Genomic DNA, 16,410 nt, shown 5'->3' on the forward strand with positions numbered 1-16,410 from the left:
TGGGAAAACATTTCATATCAGGTGCACCCAGTAATTCCTACCCTTGGAGGGGTCCGGGAAGATTCCATGACTTCTGCTCTTGATGACAGATGGTTTTGGAGATTGTTGGCTACTCTGTCCGGAATGAGATTTCCCGTGATCAATGTTTTCACTCTGTTCTTTCAGAGGATACCACCGAGGAGTGTTGTCAAGCTGAGAGACACTGGATAACTCGATCAATACCTACAAATAAATCCAAGTACAACATATGGCCTGTATCTCATCTATTAACGATTGTGTACAGTAGAAGAGTCTATAGTTGTGTCACTAGAGGTTGCAATCAAATGTAAGAAGTTAGGGGTATAAGGCTTTATGCTGGCAGATTCATGACTCTCTGCCCATGCTCTGACCTCACCTGATATAAGCCAGCTGTCATCCCAAACCCACATTTGTTAGCCTATCGATGTGTCTGAACTAACATGTCTTCTCAATAGGACCTCAGGAAGAACTATGAGCTGGCTGCATACCAAGACGGCTAGATAGTTTAAAGGTTAGATTGTGAGCACTAGCTTGAAAGCTAGACTAAAAAGACATCTAGTCATTCTGCCTCTGTATAGAAATATTCTAATAGAAGAATCAGACAGTGTTATTTTCTTCCTTAGTAAAGGGGCAAATAACTCCGTATTTGTTTCTAATAAGGTCTTAAAAAATATGACACTGCTGCTTGTTGATTTTTTAAAAAAATACACATATGCAGAATTTGTAACAAAAATAAAAGAGTAGGGATATGTTTGCACTTCACTAAAATAATAGAATTCAATTATATTGGGCCTTGAAACTTCACTGGAAAAAAAAAAAAAAACAACCCAGAGATGCAATGGCAATGTGGAAATGAAATTAGCAACTTGGCTAAAAAAACTGCATTGTAGATAAAATCTGCTCTAGACCACCTGCATTGTTAGCAGAATCTTTGTGAAATTTCTTACCAAAAAAAAAAAAGTGCACTGGGACCAATAATGACCCTTCCTCCCTTAATGGTCTTGCAGCTGAGAGGGCCAAGCGACGTAAAGTACTAGAGTCATCACAGAATCTCGAACAAAGGAACATACAAAATTAGCCTTGCATTTGGCTCTAAGGTGAGAGGGTTAAAACTAATGTCAGGTAGGGAAGTTTTAAAACTACTAGAAAATTAAAGGGTGCAATTACCTCAGGGAACAATGCCTTTGTCAGTTTATTACAAAACCTGAGATAAGAGAAAGCCTTTTCAAGTTTAGGGATGGGGAAGTCTCTTCACAACTGATTGTTTCTGGAAGGTTAAAAGCCTTTTTTCTTTCCTCTTTTCTTTCAGCGTCTTAGGGTGTATATGACCTGGCTTGGACTTTCTGGTTAGGTCTATACTTAATCTGAAGAGGGTCATGCAAGTGGTGCTGGCCCTATTCAAGTAAGTCCTTAGGGTACAATTTGGATACCCCATATCTGATGTTATGGTGCAGGATTACTCTGGACATCCTGGTCCTGAAATACACTGTATAGCCCTTTCCGTTCCTTTTTTCCATGAAGAACTGTTTTCATGTTTAAGTCTGAATGATTTAACAAATAAAATAGTTTTAGAGGTTGAAAATATTTGAAGGCAAAGGTTTAAATTTTCCTGTTGAAGCAGCTGCTGGAGCATTCATTTTCTAAACGTCATAAATAACAATGATGTAAATATTCAGTAAAGCCCTGCATTTGGACAAACATGCTGAACTCAACAAGAGTACTGATGCAGTATGCAGGAAATAAGTAATCATGTAGCTGCTTCCTTACATTTATTTTAGTAATTGTTCAAATAGTGACACTGATTGCTCAGTTTTGTAGTTACACAAAGGGGAACTGGAGCTGAACAGAGTTCCTTTTTTGTGAAATACAAATGCAGAATGAGCAGAGATACTCTGAGTTACTCTGTATATGAATGATCGATTTTCCTGGACTTTTGTTTCTGATTATAATCCTCTTTTGTAATAACATTTTTAATTACTTTTTTGACATCACAGTTACTTCTGGTAATTCTGTATTTTACATGCATGTATTTGTTTATTTGCTTTTAAAAGTAAAAGAGAGAGCATACTTATTCCCATGATCACTCCTCTGATTTATTATTAATTACAAGATTTTGCCTTCAGTCATATTTTGGTAATGCTGTTGCTATTTTGTAGCATCCAAAATGAGACCTTGATCAGCAAGACCAAATTACTCACACTTGCAGATACTTGTGCATGTGCTAAACTATGGCTTGATGGCAAAATTTAACCCTTTAATAATTTACAAAGACTGATACCTCCTCAGCCTTCCCATGTTATGTTAAAATCAAGACAGACAGCTTATCAGTCATAACAAGAATTCCCCCTTCAGTCACTGTGAAGGCTGCTACTGTCTCAGACTCAAAAAAAAAAATCTGATTTTCAGTGAAGTAACATTGTGTGGAGTCCTAAATGAACTTGCTGACAGTCAATCGAGATAAAGATAAGGCATGTTTCATGTGTGAATGAAAGAAATCATGACCATTGGTTATGAAGTCAGGAATAAAACCATCATGTAAAAAAGGTTTACTTAACACATGTACCATACCTTGGAAAAGAACAGTCTCCAAATACTAGCATGCAGTTAATCAGCTTTCTAACTAGTCAGGATTAGAAAAGAGGAAATAAGATACTCACTTCACCAAGGAAGTCATTCGAGGAGAATCTATCATAATCCCAGACAGTCACTTCCAGTGTTTTCTTTTTCAGCTGCAATTTAAATCAAAGGATAATTAACCCCGCTGCCATTATAAACTTCAGATCAAGTCTTTATGGTGGTTTCTATTCATTATCTCCTCCTTGTACTCTTTTTCATAGTGACAGCTAGGCAGCTTTTGTCCTCCCATCAACCTTGATCTCAGAAAAATAATTTGGGGCTATTATTTGTTGACAAGACAAACGGGCATGTGCTTGGCCCTGATTTAGGAATTTCCACCACAGGAACGTGTGTCTGCTACAAGAGCGAAACTGATTTTTAAACACATGTTTTTGTATATCTGCAGCTTTTGTTGTCGTCAGATCTAAGTCACCTGAACATAAACATTTGCCTATAGTGCATCTGAGTGTGAAGTTCAAATGTACTATTTAAAACACCTCTTTATACAATCTCATCTGTGAAGACCAGGCTTTAATAACCCTGGAATTCAGCGTAGTCAGTGGGACTCGGCAAGTGATCCAGGCAAGCAGCACAAGTTGTACTGTTAGGTATTAATGACAGTTATCAAAACCCATTATCTGCAGACCTTTTTAAGCATGACAGCTGTGTCAAGCACTCTTCTTACAGTCTACAGTAAAAAACAAGTAAGTCTTTTTATATGACAAGATAGTGCATGACAGAGAAGCTGTTGACCAAATCAGCTGACCTTATTGGAAAGGTTATTCCAAGGGTCTGTGGGGAGAGGGTTGATTACAGGTGTTGTACACTGGGGCAAAAGGCTAGCAGATGGCTGGAGAGGCAGTAAGAAATTCCTGTGGCTTGAAAGAGAGAAGGACAAAATCCTGGGGGTACGGGATGTCTGTGAAGTCAGCCCGAAAAGTTGTAAGTGAAGAATTTGTTGGACACTTCCAAGCATTACTAAGGAAAACAGGACTCTTTTCACATACTTGAATAAAAGAGGCAAGAACCAGAAATTTTATGTGATAATTGAGGTCATCATCCTAACAGAAGCAACACATCACTCACTGCTCTGACTATTAATTGTCTGCTTGGGACAAAGGGACAACAAAGGACCAAGTCATTGTTCAAAATTATAAGCTGTACCATTTACTGTACGTCTTATACATACTTTCAAGAAAAGCAGTGTTTGTTATTTACTTCCACTACCCCTTGGTTTAATGCAACACAGATTCAGACAGTTCTTACTAACTTTAAATTGTCTTCAAATGATAATTTAATCTCATTATTATGTATTTGGAATATCTTCTGCTCCCAGCTAACTTTATAAAAATTAGCAACTTTGCAAAGACAATGCCTTTGAAAAACAAGTTTAAATCAGCATATCCTGGAAAACCCACACAAAAGGTAATTGTACTGTTTTTTAGCATCAACAACGTACTCTTTAAGCAGGCAACAACATGACTTGAAAGCTAAGATTAAAAACAAATAAAATGAATGAAAACAATTGAGAGCAATTCTTTAATCTTTCTCTGTTTTATTCCTACATAATTAGGCAACATTCTTCTTAAACATTCTTTTTAAAAATATCCTGCAAAAATTAAGGAAATTTCAAGTTGAACAAAAAGATTCTCTTTTGAACATCCCCTACAGAATATGTGTAAAGATAATTTCCTTGACTGAATAAAATTTCTTTTCTTTGCTATTCCAAGACAGTATCAAAACTTCCACATGAAAGATACCCTGAAAAAAATTAGTTGAATAGACACTGGTCCATGCTACTTCTAGCTTCCTGGATGATATAATTTCCTGCTAGATGCTATACTAAGTACATGTATTTTTACCCTTTAAATAAAAAGGAATAACACAAATACTTTTCCAAAATGTATTGTCTCAATTGTTGCTATTTTGGGAGGACACGTCTTCTTGTTTCAAGTGATGACTGTGCAAGAGCAGAGAGAGGAATGTTTATATCCAGGAAAGGAAAAAGAACCCTAAAATCTGACAGATTTTTGGTGGAAAGGGGAAAATAGAGAAGATTTTCAAGTAACTGCAACCTTACTTTGCTAGCTTCTTTGCATTAGTATGATAATAAAGCTGCTGAAAACTTGCACCACTCTACATTTCTTTGAGTTATCTATTTTAAGCCTCTTAGTTTAACAAAGCCTTTATAAAATATTATGACAATGAAAAATCATCAAAAGAGCTTTATTAGGCATAGTGTATGAAATGAGTTTCAAAGAGGAGGAAAATTTGCTTTTCTGAAGACATATTTATATGTACCACTACTGAAGGCAAAGAACACTCCATGGCTAATGGCTTTAAAAGCAGCCATTTTACCGTCACAGCAAAGCAGGGTTCTGCCTTACATCATTCAGTTTTAGTTCATGAAACCAGAAGTTCAGCTCTCCATCAGGAATTTAACCAACAGCAATGCTGAAATGGGTTGTAGAAACTCACCGTCCATCTGACGGTGTGTTTCTGTAACCGAGCAATGTACCAACAAGAAAGTGAGAACATGTCCCTAAAAGAAGAAAAGCAGTTTACATGTGTTGTGAACCTCATTTGAGTTCTAAGCATATAATGAAAAAAAGTGTTACTAAGCTGCAACTGATTTCAGGCTTTGCCTTGTGGAAAAAATAAAATTAAATAAATCAATAAAAATTAAAAAATAAAGCCCCACGTGTCAGCATATCACTGCACTTGAACTCCAGTTAGCTTTAGGCTGCTCTGGACAACCATCATTTAAAGTAAATGAAGGCATATGCAGGAACAGCCAATATTTTCTCTTATGGAAGACGTAACCAACACCACATGTACAGAAGTGTCTGTTTCTTGTTTTAAATGTCTGGCTAAATATGCATTACTTGAAATATCTAATACTTATTCCTTGAAAATCTCATGCAAGGGTTTGAATGAGGAAAGAAATAATTTTAATGCAGCTTGTTTTTCTCCTATGTTGAAAGTAAATTCCTATAATTATTTCAGAAATAATATAAAAGATTGCAGTCTCAGTTAGGATATTTGATGAGTAGAAATGAAGGTGTTATAGTAGATCAGGCATTATACTTACTTGTGTTTGCATTCATATTTAACATTTTATTGTACCCTTCTCTATATTGCTGTACTTCTGTACTTGGTGGTCAAAAAGACTTTTGCTACGTCACTTAGAAATTTAATTTCTCTTGTCCAAGATATTAAGTAAGATTTAAGTACCAACACCTTACTGATTCATAACAAAGCTTTTCTTACTTTTAGAAAGAAGACATAGGCTCCTCCATTACTCAAGGGTTTTGAAAATACTCTCTTTTAAAAATATTACCTTCAATTTAAGGAAACAAGCCATAGGAAAAGCTATTTGCTTTAATGAATTATATCCATCAATTAAAGAAATACTTTTATTTGCTTTCTCACAAGTAAGAAATTGAGGCAAACAAAACCACACCTTATATTGTGGTCATACATCACACCAATGCCCTGACTAGCAACAGAACTTACATCTTTTACCATCTTCTCCTTAAATCATTCTAATGACTTGAGTTAGAAATTATTATACAATATTTGTAATACGTGTACTCAGCCTTCCTCTCAAATTGTAATTATCTCCACCACATTACTTAACAAAATCCATAAATTACTAAATATTCACAGTTTAATTTATTTTTTCTTCAACTGTCAAAGTTGAATTTGCTATGTGATAAAACTAGTCATTCTGACCTTGAAAAACTCTGTTTAATTTCAAACAGTGATCTATTTCCCATAATTATTTTCACTTTAATTTCAGCTAGGTTATGAAAAAGGAAAGTAAAATGAAAAATTGTACAACCAGCTAAAGTCTAGACAGTGATGTTAAAAGGACTATATTAGGAAATATTTAATAATACTTATTTGTTGTCAGCAAGCAAACTGTGCTTTGATGGAGGGAAACTAAATGCTTCTTTGAAGAAATAATATTTATAAAACCTCATGGATTTATGTTATGGTATGATTGCTAACTCTGTATAACTTAGTGTATGATGCAGTTTTGCATGTTTGGCGATCAGAACACTCAGTCTATCACAATTATTGTCTTGTACTTCTTTTTATATTCCTAACTATTTTGAAATATCCATTCATAAGGGTTATGAGTACAAATGATATACACTATATATACTATTGCATGGTGATGGTTCTTCAAACTGTAGAGGGTACTAATCATCAGCATGGAATTATTTGGTGATTTAGAAATGTGTTTTACTGTATATTCTCTAAGCCAGGGCTCTGAATTTTATAGGAGAAAAATCACTCACACTGGTGTCTTAGCACTAGATACAAGCCATGGAAAGGTGTGGAAGGAAATACTACTCACTGCACACACTTCTATGTGACAAGAGGACAAAAGACACAATATATGTGCTGTGCAGATGAAGCTTACATGCTTATAATCATAAGCACTGCATAACAGTTTCAGAGGAAGGGAAAAGGAGGAGATTTGCAAAAAGAAAGCAAAAGTTCAAAGAATATAATATGCGACCTAAAGGGAAATTTCATCTAATGATGGTAAAGGAATTGACATCAAAGGTATTAGAAGATTTTCTGTCATAAAAATCTATGTCCAAGAAATCCTGGACAAAGATCATTATGCAATTTAAGATCACCAAACAGCCATTGAACATCCAGCATCCAAGCACTCTTAATTACAGCTCTGTGAAATGTCACAGCAGATCCTGAAAGCAAATTAAGTAAACTGAAGAGCCTTTCTTGAATGGAAAGGTCATTTTGGAAATATTGCTAAGACTTACCAAACCTTTTCACAAAACCCAGAAGACCTAACGTTTATACTGCAGCTAAACAAACATCATTGAGTTGTTTTTCTGATGCTTACACTGTCAATGAACTACCGTTTATGCAAGCCTACATGAAACAGCAGGCAAAACCCAGCAAACCATAACCACTACAGGGCACCTCTGAAATAAATCTGAGATATTGCCTGTCAGGTTCAGATGTGTAGGTTGTATGAGCAACCATGCATGTCCCTCTATGGGAAGGGTTTTTCTCCATGCAAAAATTAGTATCTTAATTGACGTTCCTCTCAATGAACAAGAAAAATGAATAATGAAATTTTAATTTAGGAAGATAATATTAAGGTCTTGGTGTTGTGTTGAAGAAGTATATTAAAAGCACTGGGAAATCTATTCACAAAACAGTCTGGTTATTCTGTGCTTTTTTAAGAAGTCCGGGAAGATTAAATGGCCTGGAAAAAATGAAGATGAAAGTACCAGGAACAAAACACTAAGAAAAGCAAAAAGATTTAGGACTTCATACCAATCCATTATTCTATAAAATACGCTTCATAATTTAAACAAATGGGCTGATCATTTTGCTCATTACGCCTTTCAAATGGTAAAAAGTCCCTTTAAACGCAGAGATGGAGAAAACGAGGACTGAATTGCTTCATACTGCCTCAGTTAACCCTGTGGGTCAGTTAGTTAGAAAGCCACAAAGAAACAGAGAAGACTTCCACAGCCTTTTTTCCCAGATGTAAGTTAAATCTTTCTATAACAAGGAAATCAAATACCTTCTAATTTTTTTCCCAGGTGATTCATATTTCAAGCCCATTGCTGTAAATTGCTTCTAAATCTACAAATGTATCTCCACATTTTATAAATATTTTTGAATAAGAAAATAGTAGGACCTGTGTTTTGTGTGAACTTTCATGGCCTTTGGGAAGAAGAGTGACAATGATTTCTGCATCTACTTAGACTGCATGTCTTAGTTTATTCCCTCCCAGTATTTCATTAGCATTTTTTAAATTGCCACATCTGTACTTATGATATGAGTGTCATCCCCACAAATTACCATTTTTATGAGTAGAAGGGACAAGAAGAAGTTATTGATATAGTAAGCTGTATCACAGGCAAGGAAATAGTTCCAAATTTCCCCCAAATTTGGCAAGATTTTACAGGGGTTCACAGAATTGCCAGTGGTGCTGCTCCCTTCACAGTAAGCACTGCAGACCATGCAAATTATAAAGCAGCAAATTGCACTGAACAGTACTACCAGTCACGCACCTGCTCTGTGGAGATATTTTTATAAATGACCGTCTGATTCCACTCAGGATTCAAGCTTTTCTGTACATACTTAGTTCTCCGCTTGTACTCAGCACTGAATTTGAACAAAGAAAGGAAACATTACATTAGCGATCTTTTGTTTCTTTCAGATCTAATGCAAAAAAACACCCACAAACCAAAAACCAGAAAAAGAAAAGAACTGCATCTCTCATTTCTGCAAGAACTCAGGGTTACAAGAGGACAATGACAGCCTTTGGGTTTTTTTCTTTAGTATGCTTTACTGACAAGGTCTTTTAAAAAATCTTCTTGACTCTTCAGCAGGCTACTCTGGCAACAACCATTTCAACATAAAGCATCAGTCAGTATATGCACATATACTTTGCTCTCTCACTGCAGGTGTTGGGCTCTGATTATAAATTGAACTGATAACGCATCGATTTCTTTTTCAAGGCCACCCTCCTATTAGCACTTTAAAGTAACATGAACCCATTGTATTTATAGGTTGCAGTCTCTAATTACAGGAGTCCCATCTCATAAGAACATTTCATGAATGCCTGTTAATGATAGAAACACTAATTTCTTATTGATCATGTTCTCTGTATATACCTCTAACTGTATTGGAAACAAAGACAAAAGTGCATAAAGCTCATGATTGTTTTTATAAATAGCCAATAATAAAAAGTTCGGCTGCATAATCTGTTTTTAAAAACAATCAGTAGTGCTTCCTATTGTACTTCGCATTTCCTGAGTATGGAGAAAGCAATACACCAATCTTTAACAGAATATGGATTCATCTAGCTCTGTGAGATTTGATGTCCAATTTGGTTCCATTACAATTTAATTTAATATAAATTTTAATGGACATCTCAAAAAAGCTGGGCAGGAGAACATGAGAAGCTTTTAATACTTTGAAAACCAACAAGCTATAAGGTAAAGAACCTCTTTTTGCCAGTCTGTAAGTCAACTACTCTTTGTCTTCTGTTCAAACCTCCCATATGTAAAAGGACTTACATGCTATATCTATTACTAAACTAAATGTGCCCAGGACTGTTCTCCAGTGCTAAGGCCAAATGGCAGAGAATGACCTATATCTGCCCTATTAAACTCTCTTATGGATCCCCTACAGTAATTTTTGGTAGCATGCTGTTCTGATTCTCACTTCTGACTTTTGATTGAACTGTGGTTTGGTTCACACTGTGGCATGGTCTCAGAGCTAATGAACTAGATTCCTTTGATATGAGATTAACTCAGAAGATGCACTCCAAGGACTCCTTTCATCAAGTAGTGACTAATGGCGTACCATGCACGGTATCAGATTAGAGCGTGTCTGAATGAAGATTACGTGAAAGATGCATGTGTTTTACTGGCACATGTATGTCAATGTTGGGTCTTCAGCACCCGCAGTTTCACTCTACAAACTCAATGCTACTGTGCAGTGCTGTTCTCTAGTTATTCTGGTGTACCTAGTAGCCTCCTTCTCCAAAAGGGGTTCGCCATATCCAAGCTGCCTATGAGACTGATATCTTTTAATGAAAGGGAGTTGCAGTTATTTTTGCTCTTAGTTTTTGTTCTAGTCATTCTATGCAGTTCCATTTATTTTCTTGCAAAACATGCTATCCACTGTCTTCCAGTTCATCGAAAAATGTGAAGGACATTGGAACCTGTGAAACAAAGTATCTGTCCACCTCTGCTTACAAGAAGAAAGCAGCAGTTCTCCATAGTTCAATCAGTTCTGTCAGCCACAGCATACAATGCTGTATTTTGGAAAAATAAAGGAGATTTCCTTTTTCTTGTGTGTCAGTAAGAAAATAATGAATTAAAATCTAGTGGGACCGAGAGCATATGAAAAAAGCTCATGCACAGTTACTTCTTTGCATATCTTGGAAAGAAAGCTGAAATACAAAATCTGTATCCTTTTGGAAACTAGATTTTGATGGCAAATCCTATTCAGTAATGCACTTAAATTTAGAATTTGTGCTGAATTACTATTCTTATGTACTTAGTCTGGGCTAATATTAGCATATCTTGAGAACAGAGTTTTGCCTTATGTTTCCAACTCCAGGGCAAACAAAGCACTAGTAATTTCAATAACTAAAAATTCAACTTTGTTTACCACAAATAACCATTTATGTGATAAAGCAGCTTTAAAGCCAGTTGGGCAATTATCTAGAATTATACCTGGCTTTCATGTCTATACACTGTGCAAAGTACACAGAGAAAAATATTCCGTTTCACTTCCAAACAGTGCCTGGGTTTTTTTGGCAGTAACATCATTCAAAATCTTGATACAAGTCCACAGTTAATTATTTTGCAACTTTCAGTGAGTGAGTTTTTAGATATCTCTGAAGCAAATTCTTCCAGACTTCAAAATAAATTTTGTCATCAGAGTTTAGCCCTAGAATATTACCGCATGTTAATTACTTGTTTCCAGGTCCTTCTGACCTGGAAATGGGATTCATTAGAGAATGAACAGCAAAACTATGCTGCAATTGCGTGCCATCAAAACTCAAGAGAAACCTGTAGTTCAATGCACAGGCTTATCATATAATGCATGCATACAAAACAGAAAGAATAAAATTGGAACATAATACACTCTACCTTGCATTTTGGACAACCATGACTTGTCTGCATACCCAGCATTTACAAAGTTAGGAACACAGAGGAAGCAGCGTGACAGAAAATGAGAACAGAGATGAAAGAAAACATGTGAATAATGGGCAGTTTCTAGTATCAGAATCAAAGGAAATAGAGGCATTAGGAAGAATAAGAAGTCTAGCATGGACTGAACTACAGATAAAAGATATTCAGTAGCAATTCAAGTTTCTGCTTTCAGAAATGATTTTGGCACTTTTGAGAAGTTCTTCATTTTCATTATTCCCTAAAGCCCCAAGTTACATGCAAAACTGTAACATTGCCATGGTTTAAAATAATGAACCCAAACAAAACTAAAATCCAAATTCTTCGTAACTTGGCAGCAATTTTAAACCTATACTTGGATCTGGCTTAGACCTCTGCAGGGTGAACCTTTCTCTACTTCAAAGCCTTATTTCTACATCAGTGAATGTACCTGCAAAGTTCCCAGTATAGATTGATTTGACAAGTATTTTACAAGACTCTTAGGTGCATTAAAAAACCACTCAAGATTTAGGACCTGTTCCCATTATACTCAGTAATAGTTTTGGGCCCAGTGCCACTGAACGATATTGAATGCTGTATAGCTGGAATTAGCAAGCTACAAACGAATATGCATGCCTCTAGTTGTACCATTCATGTGCTTTTGGCAGTGATTCCCCATACGCCAAATGCTGAACTGTGACCCAAGCATTCACTTTCCTGTTACTTTGAATGAAACAGAAATACAGATTTTTAGTCTCATGGTTCTAATCTAAGAGTCTTTTAGGATGGTGTGATTACACGTGCAGAGAAGTTTGCAGGAATTTGTCTTTACCACCTAATGTCTGATCCACCAGCTTAATTTTATATATATCCATTGTGTCACTGAAGTCAGCAGGATTATAACCATATATACTTATGAATACATATGATATTTTGCAACTTTAGGGCACAAAAAAGAGTTATTGCTCTTATATTGCTGATATAGAAATATACCTTTTAAAGGAAACAGTAATGAGCTATGTGTAATTACAAAGTCTAAAAAAGCAACGGTCTGCGAAAAAGTGATTAGATACAACATTACCAGAATTTATAAAACCACATCTTAGCTCTTAAAAAAAAAGCCATTAAAAATCACATGGAATTAATGTTTTCTGTCTAGTATTTCTTACCTTTGATATTACACTGCAACCTTAAATTTATCTAAGATACTGTAATTCTGCAAATTTGCAAATCTGTCCCAAATTCAGAATGCTTTGAGCTGCAACTACCATCCCATGTCAACCTTGCCATGTAACTTTCTATATTACAGAAAGTATTAAATGTATATTTAGTACATTTCGGTAGAGTCTGGTTTTTTTAATACATATTTTTGCATGCATTAGAATTTTAAAATGGAAACATGAAAAAATAATTAAATCTACAGGAATGATCATGAAGTCCCTGAGGTCATCAGCAAGCAGGCACATTCTCCCGGGAGTAGGATCTGTCTCTCTATTAAAAATCCACCATCTTTCCTGGTGTTGCACCAGGATTTTCTGTATCAATAACTCTCAGTTCTGTTTATTATGACAAGTAAAAAACTTAAATTAAAAGAAAGCTCAGGTTAAAATTTCTCCTACACTTACCCTCTCCCTGGAAGAAGGTAAACTTTAACAAAGGGGTCTGAATAGCCATTGTTGTCTCTGGGAGCAAGGTTTCTTGCCTGAAGGATGTGGATGATAAGGTTGCCAAGGTGTTTGTCATAGCTGATTTGAAGCTAGAGAATTTGTTAAAACACAGTAAGAGTATTTGTTATTTTTTTTTTACTTCCTAAATGATTCAATACATCTCATAAATTCTTTGGATAAAGTAAGTTTTGGACCTTTACTTTGTCTGAAAATAAACACATTTTAAAAGTTTCTGTCTCTCTCTCCTGCCTAGAATGAGATACTAGATGATTATGTTGGATCTTTAAACAAATTTTGCTTTCAAAGTCTGCCATTCACCCATATTGCACCTATATTGATCTATTCCAATCAGAAAAAAAGCAGATGAAATTTGAACCCTGGCTATTATTCTGAGCAATAGACAGCTTATTGAGTAGAAACTACACAAATACTAACTACCTGGAGCCCAAGCCCGGGAAGGATGTTATAATACTGTTGAAAGACACTTCGTACTAGTACTGGAGAGAGGGAATAATAAAGGAAATAAAAGACAGACATCTAAAGGAAGTTAAGCTTCATTCATTCTGCTGCTCCAAGTTCCACTGTTTTAGAAAATTAAAGTCAATGTACCCAAGAGATAACCACAAACTTGGGATTTCATGAAAATAAATACACTGCACTATAAGAAACCCACAGCAGACCTTGCTTACATGTAAAGAGTCTGGGAATTTCTGAAGTAAACCACAACAAGTGCCCAAATATTAAAGATGAGACTTAATTTCACTACATTTTTAGCCCCTTCATGAACGGTAGCATTTTCTATTCTTCTGTTGATATTTCACAAGTCAACATTAAAGAAAGAGGCAAAAGTGAAGCAGTGACTTACATTAGTGACATTTCAAGGGGTTGGAGTTGAATAAGAAATCAGTTAATAGAAATTGTTTTCTGCAAAGTTATTAAGCAGAAAAATGCAGCCAGTACCAACAACAATTTACACAGCAAAACCTATATATTTACCTGAATTTCTCCAGTGATTGGATGGGAAGCAGACTTCGTGGTTTCTGTGGGCTGCCAGATTAAAATACATAAATAAATACATAAGCATACATTCACAAATATACACACGGAAAAAATAGAATTTCAAAGTTAACCAGTTTAACAGGTGTTGTTTATACTACTGTGTTGCCACATAATTTTTTAAAAAAGTTTAATTGTCTCCAATTTGTATGCTCAAAAGTAACAGTTATGGGCTTTCTACAGCACTTAAAGCACAGCCCAGCCATTTTGGACAGCCTTCATGCAAGTACCAAATCAGACAACTTGAACACCAAGGTCTTTACAGTCTGAGCAGACTGGTCACATGGGAAGGCACAAGGAGAAAAAGATGTATAGCATTCACCCAGACTGACAAAAGTGAATGTTGCAAAGAGAAACCAAATACAATGTCAAGTAGAACACAGTCATATTTCTACTGAAAGGCAAAGGTTACAGTAGTTTAAATTGAGTTTAGATGAAAGTGGGTAGAAAGAGTGGAATGAATGGTACTAAAACTGAGTGATGTGTTTAAGTGGATTTCACAATTGCAAGCCATCTCATATAATATTTTTTTGCTTTATTCTGTGTTTTCTGATAATCAGTTCAGCTACACTACTTCATCTTCAAATTCCTCCACACACTTTCCATGACATGAAATGTAAATTTTCTGTCCTCCCCTTACAATGTTGTATAATCGTGCTTGTTCCTTTCTGTTCTCTATTGCTGAACCTCTCTAGGTTGCTGACAAAAGAAATAAAATCCTCGGTGTCTTTTTTTTCCCCTTTTTCTTCACTTCTGTGTGTTTGTAGTTGGAAAATAATGTCACCATTTGCTTCAAATCCTGGACTCTCAAAAATATTCTGTTCTGTTAAACAGTGGTGCCCTTGAGCCACCCTGCACATACCTCTGATCTCCAAACCATCAGTCAAGCAAGAAAGCTCGCTCTGGTTCAGTAGTAGGATTTGAATATATTTGCATTCTTTCCACATCTGCTTCCTTGGTTGATGCAGCAGGAAACAAAGGATGCAAACAAGAACAAACTTACTGTTCTCTGAAGACTGACCTGGAAGTCATCTTTGCCTATTTTTCCAGATGTGACCAGCAGCTTGATGTATTATTCTGTGTAATTAGTATTTCTTTCACTTTCTGAGAAAAGAAAAAAACCATCTGCCTGTTTTTTGCTGTCCTTCCCTCCAAAAAAACCTTTGAGATTTTCTCAAGATGTTGGATATTAATTGTTTTCAATTAGACCAATGCAGACCTCACATCTCCTGGAACAGAGCATGAAGTTAAGGTGATGCACTACCCTTTTCAGAGTTATGATGATGAATTATCCCTTTAGTCACTCAGATCTGCAGAACAGAACTAACCAGAAAAATCACAGCCAAACAGTAGCGCAATGAAAACGTGGGAGAAAAACAGCCCAAACTTGCCTGTTATATAGTTATATTCATTGTCTTGTGTTACTTTATTTTTTTTTTTGTTTTACATGCTTTACTTGCCTTTTAGATGTGTTTCTTTATGAACACAAGGTTTTTTAGAAAAAAAAAAGTTGATTTTTCTGGAAATGCATGTGCCTCAAAAATAATTCTCATGGATAATTTTAAAATCAGTGTTTCTGGGTATCTTAAAAAGCCTTTAAAGAAATGTATCCCTCTAACAGCTAAAATAGGACATCAATAGTTTACAGTCTTAAATGATTGATTAGATTAGATTAGATTAGATTAGATTAGATTAGATTATTAGACTGATAGCAAACTACTCCTAAAACTTGCTTGGTCCTTGAAAGAATATTCAAAGAAAGAATTTCACTCCTTTTCCCAAAGACAGGGACCTACCTGCTCACCATGCAGACTTTCAAAGTACGGTTTAAATGACTTACATTTCTCATACTTGACCTCTACAAATGGATTTTGTTATACTTTAATAGTTCTGATGTCAGTCTCTGCTAGAACTGACAATACTGACAATGCAAGAAAATAACATGGAGTTAGCTGCGCTGTGGCTACGAAATCACTGCTGGATAGTCTAAATGCTCTAATTTTTCCGAAGTTTGAATAGCAAAAATAATGAGTTTGTTCACTCTAAATGTCATGTAATACAGAATCTATTAGTATGGGTACTGAGAAGAAGTTCAGAGAAAAGGGAATGGGCATGCCAAATTTGTGTGGGGACTTCCAAAGTTGGTTAAAGTGGAGTTCCCCTTAGCCATCCAGGTCCATTGCTTTAATCTTCTTGTCTGTAAACATACACGTAGATTTTTATGTTTCTATATCATCATTGTTAAATCTCTGTATTAATTTACAAGGCTGTGATTCAGCATATTAAATATTTTGTTTTCTTTCTGATGTCAGCTGATTTAAAACTGTTCATGAAGAACTACCCAAATATTTCAAAGAAGCATGAATAAT

At 35.5% G+C, this 16,410-nt stretch overlaps 1 protein-coding gene across 2 annotated transcripts in view; it reads right to left on the reverse strand.

Moving 5' to 3' along the window:
• Positions 1 to 16,410, reverse strand: part of PCLO (piccolo presynaptic cytomatrix protein) — a 382,319-nt gene that overhangs the window by 60,894 nt on the left and 305,015 nt on the right. For both annotated transcript variants that reach the window (XM_086474501.1, XM_086474492.1), the window contains exons 14-19: positions 13,982 to 14,032; positions 12,944 to 13,074; positions 11,301 to 11,327; positions 8,703 to 8,796; positions 2,676 to 2,747; positions 42 to 222 (exon numbers count right to left, since the gene is read on the reverse strand). In XM_086474501.1, coding sequence (XP_086330627.1) covers positions 42 to 222; positions 2,676 to 2,747; positions 8,703 to 8,796; positions 11,301 to 11,327; positions 12,944 to 13,074; positions 13,982 to 14,032 — 556 coding nt within the window. The remainder of the gene's footprint in view (positions 1 to 41; positions 223 to 2,675; positions 2,748 to 8,702; positions 8,797 to 11,300; positions 11,328 to 12,943; positions 13,075 to 13,981; positions 14,033 to 16,410) is intronic.

The sequence above is a fragment of the Leptosomus discolor genome, chromosome 1 (genome assembly GCF_034619465.1).
Source record: "Leptosomus discolor isolate bLepDis1 chromosome 1, bLepDis1.hap2, whole genome shotgun sequence".
Taxonomy (NCBI): Eukaryota; Metazoa; Chordata; class Aves; order Leptosomiformes; family Leptosomidae; genus Leptosomus; species Leptosomus discolor.